The sequence below is a fragment of the Pipistrellus hanaki genome (assembly GCF_964339955.1).
Source record: "Pipistrellus hanaki genome assembly, chromosome: 2".
Taxonomy (NCBI): Eukaryota; Metazoa; Chordata; class Mammalia; order Chiroptera; family Vespertilionidae; genus Pipistrellus; species Pipistrellus hanaki.
The window spans coordinates 48,820,810-48,833,389 of record NC_140504.1 but is presented as its reverse complement, the minus strand read 5'-3'; the positions used below and the strand labels follow the sequence as shown (position 1 = coordinate 48,833,389).

General features: G+C 57.8%; 1 protein-coding gene across 2 annotated transcripts in view; it reads right to left on the bottom strand.

Moving 5' to 3' along the window:
• Nucleotides 1–6,956, bottom strand: part of MELTF (melanotransferrin) — a 32,226-nt gene extending 25,270 nt beyond the window's left edge. For both annotated transcript variants that reach the window (XM_084871621.1, XM_084871622.1), the window contains exons 1-4: nt 6,828–6,956; nt 5,220–5,374; nt 3,270–3,369; nt 130–312 (exon numbers count right to left, since the gene is read on the bottom strand). In XM_084871621.1, coding sequence (XP_084727747.1) covers nt 130–312; nt 3,270–3,369; nt 5,220–5,374; nt 6,828–6,876 — 487 coding nt within the window. In that variant the 5' untranslated portion in view covers nt 6,877–6,956. The remainder of the gene's footprint in view (nt 1–129; nt 313–3,269; nt 3,370–5,219; nt 5,375–6,827) is intronic.
• Nucleotides 6,957–12,580: the final 5,624 nt, after the last annotated feature.

Genomic DNA, 12,580 nt, shown 5'->3' with positions numbered 1-12,580 from the left:
GTGTCTGGAGGCCCCTGGGGAGGGGGGACCGTGCTCGTCCTTAAGGAGACACGAATGAAGGCGAGCGGGAGGGAGGGAGGCTGCCCTGCGAGGGCCAGCAGGGATGAGGCGGGGAGGCGGGGCCCTCACCTCCGAGCACGTCGCAGCCCATCACCGAGAGGCTGCCGCTCTCCACCAGGTAGCCCACCGGCACGTTCCAGCCCACCGTCCGGTTGATGCCCGTGTGGCAGGACTTGGCGCCCTTCAGGCTGCTGAGGGTCAGGTTGGAGCCCCTCTGGACCACGGCCACCGCGTAGTAGGAGGTGCCGACCTCTGGACAGAGAGAGGGGAGGGTGAGGGCAGCAAGGGAGGAGCCACGAGAGAGGCCGGCCTGGCCCCAGAGGCTGTGGGAAGAGGGGGTGTGTGCCACGCAAACCTGCGCACGAATGCGTGTGTATGGATGTCCGTGTGTGTGTGTGTGTGTGTGTGTGTGTGTGTGTGTTTGGGGCTCTCGTTACTGAGAGAGCCAGCGAGTGCAAGCCCTGAGTCTTATCACAGACCCTGCCCCCTCCCCGCTCACGGGGCAGATATTATTTCGTTGGTTAGTTTTCACCTTTCCTTCCCGAGTCAGCGGGCACATCGCTAGGCCTGCGTGTGTCTGTGTCAGGGCAGCACTGCAGCTGGACCGACAGCAGGCGTGGCCTGCAAGTTCTGCTTCCCAAAAGCGAAGCCCCTCGGAGAACTTAGGAGGACGGAGGGAGTGGTGCTGTGGTTATGGGGAAAGAGTGGTTGGGAGGGGCGGGGCAGTGGCTTCCCTCAGGTTAGAAAAAGTGAAAAAGTGATTTCCTAGTGCTGAGGGGAAAGGAGAGATGATAGATAGACAGATAGATAGATAGATACCGTGTTTCCCCGAAAATAAGACAGATAGATACCGCTCTTTCCTCCGAAAATAAGACCTACTTACAGGTTTCCTTCTGAGTAAAATATAAGGCATCCCCCGAAAATAAGGCCCCCTTAGGCTAAACATGAGAGATTTGGTCCACTGATTCTGAAAGAAATGGAGTCACAAGAAATTCACCAGGAAATTCAGGAATTGGATTGTTATGATGATGTTCCAGAAGATGATGACATGATTGTCATTGAATAAATGAGTAAATTCTTGATACTGTAGGATTCAGTTTGTCTGGTTTGTGTTGACAACTACCGTACTACCGTACTGTATACAGTAATAAATTTCCTTTATTTTCATTTAACAATAAATGTGTACCGTATTCTTCTTCATGGAAAAATAAGACATCCCCTGAAAATAAGACCTAGCGCCTCTTTGGGAGCAAAAATTAATATAAGACAGTGTCTTATTTTGGGGGAAACAGGGTAGATAGGTTAGGTAGGTGATAGACAATAGATAGGTGGATAGATAGGATAGATAACAGAGAGATGATAGATAATAGGTAGATAGGTAGGTAGGTAGAACAATGTGGTCTCACATCACTCAGGATCCTGACCAGGTGCATGTGGTGGGGGCGGGGTGGGGGGGGGCAGGAGTCTGATCCTTGCAAAAGATGCCCCCTGGGCAGTGGTTGGCAAACTGTGGCTCTCAAGCCACATGCTCTTTGGCCCCTTGAGTGTGACTTTTCCACAAACTACCATGGCCTGAGTGAGTCTATTTTGAAGAAGTGGCGTTAGAAGAAGTTTAAGCTTAAAAAATTTGGCTCTCAAAAGAAATTTCAATCGTTGGACTGTTGGTATTTGGCTCTGTTGACTAATGAGTTTGCCGACCCCTGTCCTGGGCCAAATATGGCCGAGAAGGTGCCCTTCACACGAGAGGAAGAACTCATCTCTGGGGACTGAGGACCAGAGGACCTACACGTTAGCACGGATGTGCACACGCTCACTGCCCCGCGGTGGCGGGTGCCTGCCATCAGAATGAAGCTGAATTCCAGAAAACAAGCCAGGTGTGTCCTGCGCACCTGCGTCGGGTCCCTGGCAACCTGAGTGGCCTGGCCCGGTCCACTCTCTGCCGTGCCCGCCGCACCTTTCTCTCTTGCTCCTCGAGCACACCAGCTCTTTCCTGCCTGGGACTCTCGTCTGGGCTCCGCTCACTGACACCTCCCGGAGAAGCCCTCCTGGCGGCTGTGTTTCCACAGGTCCGTCCCCCGCCCCCCCGCCGGCCTTACTCTCTCCCGCAGGGCCTTTACTCTGTCGCGCACCCACACATCTGTGGCCACATTTCCTTGGTGTTTGTTTATTATCTGACTCCTGCTCTCTGGGGGCAGCAACTGGCTCTCTTTTGCTTCTATGCTCATGACTGGCATGCAGTAGGTGCTTAATAAATGTGTTGCATTAAAGAGGAAGAGCTGCTTCTGGCCGATGAGTGAAAAGGCGGGCTGGTGTGCCGGGCGGGACTGTGTCCTGTGTCATCCAGCAGCCAAGTAACGGAGAGGGACCCTGTTCTGGGACCAGGCCTCTGCAGGGGACTCGCTGGGGGACAAGGAGAACAAGACCGCAGGGGCCAGGGCCGAGCAGAGTGAGTCAGTGCTCCGGGGAGCAGGAGACAGAGGCCCTTTGTAGGGGCGGAGCCCCGGGGGAGCCCCTTGGCAATGACCCCGGGCTGGGCTGGGACCAGCGGAGGCGGTGGGAGCGGCACAAAGGGCAGGCGGAGCCCGAGGTGTGTCTGGTCTGAGGTGCAGGGCCCGGGCAGAGGGACTCCCATTTCTGACCACACCCGCTCCCGCATGGGCTCAGTGGGCCTGTGTGACAGGGCAGGGATCCCTGTCCCCATGTTACAGGCAGGGAGGTGGAGGGCGTCCGAGGTCACAGGAGGTCGCAGGAAGGGGCAGAGCTGGGACTCGTGTTTGGTGCGTGGGCTCTGCTGCTCCTGGTCACCGCCTCTTGTCTGCCCCCCCTCCCCCTCTCCTGCAGCCTCTGACAGATGCCCGCAGGGAGGTAGCTGAGCTGTGCTGACGCCCCGCCACCCCAGGCGGTCACGCCCAACACTGTGCAGGCTCGGGCAGCCCCTCAGTGAGTGTTTGCGGGTGGAAGTTAGGGGCCGCTGGGACCCCTGTGAGGAAGAACAGATGCGGGTCAGCCCTCTGCATCTCTGGCACCCTCCCCCCTTTGCAGAGATTTGGGGGGGGGGTGCTCTGAGGGTTTGTGTGGCCAGGACCCCAGGACTGCTCTGGGGACAGGGCTGCTGACCAGCTCCAGGGAGACACGGTTGGGCCAGGCCCAGCAAGGACACACGCCTGGCTTCTGCTCCCGCCCCCCCTCCTCCCACTGGGCCCTCTGACCTTGATCATACACTTCGCCCACCACGGGCTTCAGGCCGTGCTCCTTCCCCGCCTCGTAAATGGCTCCTCCGTCCAGGGTGATGGCATCTGCTTCCCCAGCCTGCTGGGGACACGCGAGTCAGCACCCCAGCCCTGCACCCCGGCCTTCCTCACCCCTGCACCCCGGCCTTCCCCACCCCTGCACCCCGGCCTTCCTCACCCCTGCACCCCGGCCTTCCCCACCCCTGCACCCCGGCCTTCCCCACCCCTGCACCCCGGCCTTCCTCACCCCTGCACCCCGGCCTTCCCCACCCCTGCACCCCGGCCTTCCCACCCCTGCACCCCGGCCTTCCCCACCCCTGCACCCCGGCCTTCCTCACCCCTGCACCCCGGCCTTCCCCACCCCTGCACCCCGGCCTTCCTCACCCCTGCACCCCGGCCTTCCTCACCTCTGCACCCCGGCCTTCCTCACCCCTGCACCCCGGCCTTCCCCACCCCGGCACCCCGGCCTTCCCACCCCTGCACCCCGGCCTTCCCACCCCTGCACCCCGGCCTTCCTCACCCCTGCACCCCAGCCTTCCCACCCCTGCACCCCGGCCTTCCCCACCCCTGCACCCCGGCCTTCCCCAGCCCTGCACCCCGGCCTTCCTCACCCCTGCACCCCGGCCTTCCCCACCCCTGCACCCCGGCCTTCCCCACCACCCCTCCCCTCGCAGGGACACTCACTCAGGGCCCCTTGAAAAGCCAGGAGGCCCACCCTGTCCTGGCTCCGCCTTGCAGGCCCCTCCCCCACCGGGGCCATGGCGACAGCTCTTCTAGGCCAAGGACTCGCCTCGTGTTTCTAATGATGTGGTTTGAAAAGCATGGATTTTATAGGCCTTATAACAGATGTCCGTGGTAACAAGTCAGTACAAAACAGTATGCGGTGAAAAGTGGGTCTCCCTCGCTCTCCTGTTTCCCAGCCCCCTACTGACCTCTCCTCAGGGCAGGGGTCTTCAAACTACGGCCCGCGGGCCACATGCGGCCCGCAGAGGAGTCTGATCCGGCCCGCCAGGTTTTTTGGGCAGTGAGCGCAGCCGAGGTGTTACAGTAGGAATTAGTAGTTCATATAGTCCGGCCCTCCAGCTCTCTGAGGGACCGTGATCTGGCCCCCACTTTAAAAAGTTTGAGGACCCCTGCCTCAGGGTTTCTCTCTGCGATGCAGACTGAATCGCTAACATGCATGCACGCCCTCTCCCATTTCCCCCTTTTCCTTTTAAGACACCAACGGCAGCGTACTACCCGTATGCCATGGCGCCATGAGTAGAATTATAGTCCAGCAGAGTTGGTTTGCGCCCTCAGAGTGGAGCCTGGCTGAGGCCCCTGGCCCGGGGGGGACTGGACAGGGCCTGGGGGCATGTCACAGGCCGAGGGGACGGAAACCCAGGTCCCCTGTGCCTACCCCGGACGCTCCCCCCACAGCTGTCCTGCCTCTGAGTGAGCGGGTCTCCTGCCACTCAGAACTGCTTTTCCACCCCCACTCACCCCCCCAGGGCCTCTGTCCCCGGTCCTCCTTCCCCAGGGACCACACGAGCCCCGTCTGGAAAGCTCCTGGGCACAGCGAGTGGCCCCCCACCGAGGTTTCTGTGTCTGGGCTTCCTCCGCGGGGCGGGCAGTGTCCCCATTCTAGCAGGGGCCTCGCGGGAGGAAAACTCTGCCTCTCGGACACCTTTCCCCGCGGGCAGTGCCCATCCGAGCAGGGGCCTCTCCCAGGCCTCCCAGCGCCTGGCGGGGCCTGGGGCCTGGGCAGGAAGCAGGCTGGCCCTGGTTCCCTTGGAAACCCAGGAGATCCTATCGCCCAGCCCTGGCGGCGGTGGTGGTGGGGGGACACGAGTGCCCTTCCCAGTGAATGGGGCTGTTGTGTGCTCCCTCCTGAGTCAGAGGCCTCCTGTCAGGCGGGCGGAAGCCGCGGGGCGGAAGGAGGGGACTCACCGTGATGAGCTGGACGCAGTGGTCGGCGGAGGTGCCCTGGACGCACCGCAGCGGGGGCTGGACCCTGGCTATCCGGAAGGCGTTGCTCATGTCGCTGCATTTCTGCTGCTCCGGGTCCGAGGTGGTGCACCACCGCACCTCCGCCCCGCTGAGCACTGGGGGCAGGGGACAGTGAGGCCCGGCTCCGGGGCAGCCCAGCCCCCTCCGTGCAGGGGGGCTCCGAAGCTCTGGGCCACCCAGTCTGCGGAGCACAGCCCTCCCCCGGGGGCCCTGAGGCACACAGGGGTGCCACAGGCTGGGAAGCGCTGGCTCCCTGGCAGGGCCGTGTGTGGGGCCAGGCATGTCCCCGGGCCCAGGGTGGATGGGTGGCTCCAGCCTGGCCTGGCCCCTACCGGAGGCAAGGGAGTGCCTGCAGGTACCGGCTGGCTACTGAGACCCTCCTGGGAGCCTGCGGCTCTGTGACGGGGTGGCTGCTGCCCCTCTGGGGTCTCCGGGCCGCCCCGGGAGCTGAGGAAGGAGGCAGGGAGGTGGCTGTGGCTGCCCTCAGGAGCCTCGCACCCTCGTGGAGCACCTGTGATCGTGCCGTTGCCAACCCACCCTCAGGGCGCATAGTGCCAGGCCCCTGACAAGCACCTAGTTCCTGCTCCTCCCGCTGGTGACTCCGGACAACGGACTTGCCCTCTCTGGTCCGTTCCGGATGAGCAGCCCGCCCCTGTGTTGTGAGCAAACCTGAGCGGAGCCAGGACACAGGTCCTCACGGCCGCCAGCCCCTCCCTCTGGGGGGGGTGCCCTGTGGGTCCCTGACCTGACCAGGCCAGAGTCCCGGAGACCTCCACCCGGGGACCAGGGCTCCCGGGGTTCCGAGGCGGATGCCTTTGCAGACCCAGCTCCGCGGCACCCCCGCCCCCCTGCCCAGCCAGACTCCCCACCTCCCCCGCGGCTTTGGGTCCAGCCTCCACCTCCGCCTCCCATCCCCACGCCAAGGGTCAGGATGCGGGTGTCCTCATCCCCCCTCCCACTACCCTCCGCTCCCAACCAGGGCGGCACCCCGGAATGTGGGACCCCTGCCCCAGTGCTTAGGGCTGCACCCCGGTGGGTGGGCGGCGGGTGGCGGGTCCCAGCGGGTTGAGCGCGCCCTGCAGAGTCTCCGCCCCCGGCCCGGCCCTGACTCCCCCTGGGGCCCTCTCTCCGCCCCTGCGCCCCGCAGGCAGGGGGCCCTGGAGCGGCCTCCTCCTCCTCCCCCTCCCTCCAGGGACCCTCCTGCTTCCGTCCCGAGGGGACTCCGGAGAAGGGGGGCTACTCTGGCCCCCCGACCTCCTCCGGCTTCCACGCCCAGAGGAGCGATCGCCCTCTCCCGGCCTCTGACCCCGGCCCGCTCCTCCCGCCTCTCCCGCCTCCTCCAGCCCCGCTCCACGCCGCCTCCTCCGGGAAGCCCTCCGGCATCCCGCCTGCCCCGCTCCGCGCTAGTGCCCTGAAGCGTCCTCATCCGCCAGACGCGGGTTCGGGGCCCCCTCCCGCCCCCGGGTGCCGCTCAGGGGCGATGGGAGCTCCAGGCCCCCCGCCCCGGCCCCCGTTCCCGCTCCCACCCGGCCGGGCGGCGGGGCTCACCGGTGCGCAGAGCCAGGAGGAGCCCCAGGGCGGCACTCGGGCCCCGCATGGCGGGCGCGGTCTGGAGCCGGGCTGGGTCTGGGTCTGGGTCCGAGCAGGTGAGCAGTGGCCGGAGCTTTGTCCCCGCTGCCTCCCTGCCCCGCTCTCAGGCTCCTTAAAAGTGTGTCCGGGGCGGGCCTGGCCGTGTCCACGCCCCCGGGGCGTCCGCCCCACCCGGACCGGACACCTGGACTGCCCAGGCCGGCCTCGGCCTTCTCTCTGGCGCCCCTTGCTGGAGCCTCGGCCGGTGCTCACCTGGGCACCACTCAGTGTCCCTGAACCAGGTGTCTGCTCTCCGAGGCCTGGTTCCTTCCGTTCAGGGGCTGCTCCAGGCGCTCTCTCCTGCGGGAGCACCCTCACTTCCTCACCCGGACCCCAAACGTCATGCTCAACTGGAGAGGCAAAAGCTCAGCTTTGGAAGGAAGAAGAGGTCAGAGTCTGAGCTGGAAGGTCGCTCAAAGGCCATCACACTCTCTCACCAGCCTCTCCACAAGCCCACGCTGCACCAGGATCTGGGGAGACAGAGGCAAAGCCTGATGGACACAGACCTGGCTGGGAAGGAGCTGGTGGGGGAGAGGATTTCTCATTCCAGGCAACTGCCTCTCCTGGGACCTAATGAGGGAAGTGAGTGCCCAGGCCACTCCTTTACTCAGTGGCAGAGCTGGGGCCAGAACCCAGGGGGCCGGCAGAGCTGGCTCACTCCCTCATGCTTTAGAACACATGTGTCAAACACAAGGCCCGCGGGCCAAATCCAGCCCGCCAGGCCTTGCAATGTGGCCCGCACCGCGCTGTCATCACTGCACTCCGCTGTCAGTTTATGACATTGTCAGTTTATGACTGTTCAGTAAACCATTCGGCCCGCGATTTAGGCTGGATTTTAGATTTTGGCCCCTTCTCTGATTGAGTTCGACACCCCTACTTTAGAAGATGGGAAGGAGACCAGAGAGGGAGAGAGGCGGAGGAAGCAGAGGACAAAGCAGGTGAGCGGAGGAAGCCAATGAGGAAGGTGAGGGAGGAAAGGATGGGTGGTCTATTTCTCCAGCCCACTGGTTTTCAAAGTGTGGTTCCCAGACCAGCAGCAGCAGCATCGCCTGGAACTTGTTAGGTATGCAAATTGTCGGGCCCACCTCTGACCCACTGAGTCAGAAACTCTGGGGGTAGGGCCAGCACTCTATGTTTTCTTCTTTCTTTTAAGTATATTTTTATTGATTTCAGAGAGGAAGGGAAAGAGAGAGAGAGATAGAAACATGAATGATGAGAGAGAATCACTGTTGGGCTGCCTTCTGCATACCCCCAACTGGGGACCGAGCCAGCAACCCAGGCATGTGTCCTTGACTAAAATCTATCCCAGGACCCTTCAGTCCACAAGCCCACAACGCTCTATCCACTGAGCCAAACTGGTGGATAGGCAACACGATGATTTTTACCCTGGTGCACAGCCGAGTTTGAGAACCACTGTTCTGGGTTGATCAGGACTACAGCTCCCCATGTGTGGTGGGGACGTGTGGGTGGATTGGAGAAATTGTTACTGAGTCATCCGCCTCCATATATGTCCTCTTTTATCACCCCCTCGTGAGCACCCAGGACTGCGATCCTGCCTGTCTCAGGTAGAGGACATTCTATATAATAAAAGCCTAATATGCAAATCAACTGAGCTGTGGAACCACTTGTCAGTGGGGGACAGGGCTGGTGAGCGGAAGGTTCCAGGCCAGCCAAGGAGGGTGCCAGTGGGGCAGAGGGAGGGAATAGCAATAGGGGGCGATGGCGACCGGTGGAGGAGCAATCAGGGGGATGGGGCCAGCCGCTCGCAGGCTGGCATCATCCCACAGAGGGAGGCCACTGCAGGAGGCAGCAGTGGGGCAATGACAATGGGGGGAGGGGCGGGGCCAGAGCTGCCCCCTGGTGGTCAGTGCACTCCCACAGGGGAAGCGCTGCTCAGCCACAAGCTGGCTGACAGCTGGGAGTGCAGCAGCAGTGGCAGGAGCCTCTCCCACTCCCGCAGCAGTGCTATGTCTAACTGCGGCTTAATCCCCCGAGGGCTCCAGACTGTGAGAGGGTGCAGGCTGGGCTGAGGGACCCACCCGGGTGCACCCATTTTTATGCAATGAGCCTCTAGTGTGTAATAAGAATGCTGAGAGAGAGAGAGAGAGAGAGAGAGAGAGAGAGAGAGAGAGAGAGAGAGAGCGCGCCCCTGGGTCCGGGTGTGTCAGTCCTCCAGCCTGCTCTGCTCCCCCGGGGAAGGAAGCCCTGGCTCCTGGGATTATGCCTTGAAGCTGCAGATTCTCACACATGGACACGATCCTGGGGGCTGGGCTTCAGGAGACCTGAGCTCTACTCTTTTTTTTTTCTTTTTCTTTTTTCTTAAATATATTTTATTGATTTTTTACAGAGAGGAAGGGAGAGAGATAGTTAGAAACATCGATGAGAGAGAATCTTCGATCAGCTGCTTCTTGCATGCCCCCCACTGGGGATGTGCCTGCAACCAAGGTACATGCCCCTGACCGGAACCGAACCCGGGACCCTTCAGTCCGCAGGCCGGCGCTCTATCCACTGAGCCAAACCGGTTTTGGCATGAGCTCTACTCTTTAACCTCGGCCACGTTCCTTCTCTCTGGGCTGCGTGTGTTTGTCAGAGGCAGATCGTGATGGCTCTGCTGCACCATTCTCCTTCCCCTAAGAGCTGCCTGCTCTGGGGATTTGAGGGGGCATGTGTGGTGCAAGCTGTGTGTCCATCCCCAGCTGGCGTCACCAAGAGGGGGAGGCACTGCTTTCTAACTCGCACAAGCAGGTGGCTGTGGCAGAGGGGCTGCGGCTTCTCCTAAGGGTGTGGGATGCATAAAGTGTCCTCAGCCTCATCCTCCTGCCTGAGGATGAAAAGGCCCGTTTTTGCAACTCTGAGAGCAACCAGAAGGTATTGGCAGGGTTTGTGTTAAGTTGTTCCTTTAGCAAAGCTCCGGGGGGACACTGATAAGGTGTCAGACAGCTGCAACCTAAGAGCTTGGTGAGCTCCTTCCCAGCAAGGCCCTTCCATTAACTCTCAGGTCGCCCCTCCACGGTGTCACCAGGGAATTTGCTGCCTCTGGATTCCAGCGGCTTCTAGATCAGGCCATTGCCTGGCTCTCACATGCACGTAGCTTGTGTGTCATGGGGAACTCGGCCTCAGCTTGAGCCTGGATCCTGCCATTTCTGGGATGCAGACTTACCCAGGTGGTCAGAGGATTGGGTGGGGTGCAATGAGGGTGTAATGAGCTAGCCATTTTACCAAAGAACAGCCTTACAGAGAAGCAGAAGCACTAAGGTTAATTGGGTCCCCGTTCTGGACTTATTGAGGTGAGTGTATAAAAAAATACAAGGACTGTTTTCACTGAGGCTTCTGTAAGATGTTGGGGCCTAAGCACACTGCTTTGGGACCTGAGACCCTATTCCATGATTTGAAATACAAAGAGCTCTTCACTCTGCCAAGGCCACAGCTCTGGCACTCCCAGAACTCAGGGTGCCCACCAGCATGGAGCTTGCTGGCCAGGGAACTGGAACACAGTAAAGAGCCTCTGGGGACTCAGAAAGCAGAGGGAGGGCCTGTGACAAGGCAGAGAACCTGTACTGGTGGGGTGACAGGGCTAATGAGCCAGCAAAGTGTGGATGAACAAGTCTTCTGCCCAGAATATTAGAACAATTAATGGTTTTTCATTTCAACAAGTCATACTTTATGTGTTTCTATTTCTAGAGGCTGTAATGTCTTTGACTAAGAACATGTCCAGCCCTAACCAGTTTGGCTCAGTGGATAGAGCATCAGCCTGCGGACTGAAAGGTCCCCGGTTCGATTCCAGTCAGGGGCATGTACCTTGGTTGGGGGCACATCCCCAGTAGGGAGTGTGCAGGAGGCAGCTGATCAATGTTTCTCTCTCATCGGTGTTTTTTTCTATCCCCTCCCTTCCTTTCTGTAAAAAAAAAACCACAATAAAATTAAATTTAAAAAAGAACATGTCCAAACATTTTCTTATTATGGGGACATCTGGATGAGCTGTCATACACAGAGAAAATTAGGAATGCAGCAGTAAGTATGTCAGCAAAGAATATCACCATCTTACAGTAAGACTCAATGTCATTGATAGATTCTTGTAAACTGTAAGGGCAACGACATATAACAAAACCAATTTGCTATAAGCTAATTGGTATAACAGGAGTTAAGTTCCTATGGCACATTTCTAGTCATAAAAATGTTTCCAAATCCCTAAATAAAGACCCAAACACTCCTTTTTTAAACTTTATATTTTCTTTATTGATTAAGGTATTACATATGCGTCCTTATGTCCCCGTTGCCTCCCACTCCCCTGCTCATGGCCTCACCCGAAAACACTTCTAATACTTTTGAAATAAATATGAACTACACAGACATTTAAGAACGATCAGTAAGATAATTGTTTTCCAGCCTGCTTATTTCAGTTCAGGGTCTTGGTGGCCAGAACCCATCCTGCCACCACCCCTGGATTGGATGTAGGGCACACCCCGATACCCCACTCACTCAGATGGAGGCAGCGCTAACACCCCCATTCACCTCACGTGCACCTCTCTGGGATGTGGGAGGAAACCAGAGGGTCCGAAGAAACCCACACAGATATGAGGGGGCCGTGCAGACTCCACACAGACAGTGGCACCAGTAGGGAGTAGGTTTTTTCTTCTCAACATTATAATGAAACTTGAGGCATGGGTGGTTTCTAGCAGCCTGCCCCGATTGGGGTTGGGGGGCAATTTGCATATTAGCCTTTTATTATATCAGATGATGTTTTTTGAGGACCTGCTGTACTCCTGACATCATTCACCATGAATGTGCTGACTGGTCAATAAATCTGAATTTGTATATTGAGAACAATGGCAGACATATCGAGGGTTTTGGGAACAAAGGTTTTTGCCACTTTACAAGTGTTTTCCTTATGAAGCTGGACTTGGAGAAGCCTTGACTTTGGGTGGTAGGCACATGGTACTGTATACAGATTTATTTTTTAAAAAAACAGTTATGGAAGCATTTTCTTTCCTTTCTTTTTGTAAAAAATGTTTTTATTGATTTCAGAGAAGAAGGGAGAGGAATAGAGAGATAGAAACATCAATGATGAGAGAGAATCATATAATCGGCTGCCTCTTGCATGCCCCACACTGGGGATGAAGCCCACGACCTGAGCATGTGTCCTGACTGAGAATCGAACTGTGACCTCTTGGTTCATAGATCAATGCTCAACCACTGAGCTACACTGACCAGGGCTATATACAGATTTTGTAACTTAGAAATCCACACATGAAACCTAAGTGTTCATGTTGACCAATGCCACCCCAATAACAATTATAAGTATTAAAGAAAAAGAAGCATTAAGGTTAAAACCTGGGTGATGGAGAGAATATTCTATTAAGCACGTGTTACTAACCAGATGTAGAAAAAGAGTTAAAAGCTTTTTCCTAGTGAGAGTGAGCAATGTCAGATAAACTAGACCTGAACAAAGTACCAAACTTTCAGAGAAAAGAAAGAAATCTGTCATCAAAAGATATCATTTCCAGTTTTAAATACCACTAGGAAAGTAGATATTTTTGATCCACTAACTCACAAGATTTAGAAAACTTTTTTGTAGAGCTTCATAGTGTGGAACATATGGGACTTTCATCGTCTTTAGCACTCCCATCTGCGAGTTAAAGGAACCTAATTTTAGGCATTCTAAAGAAAGATTA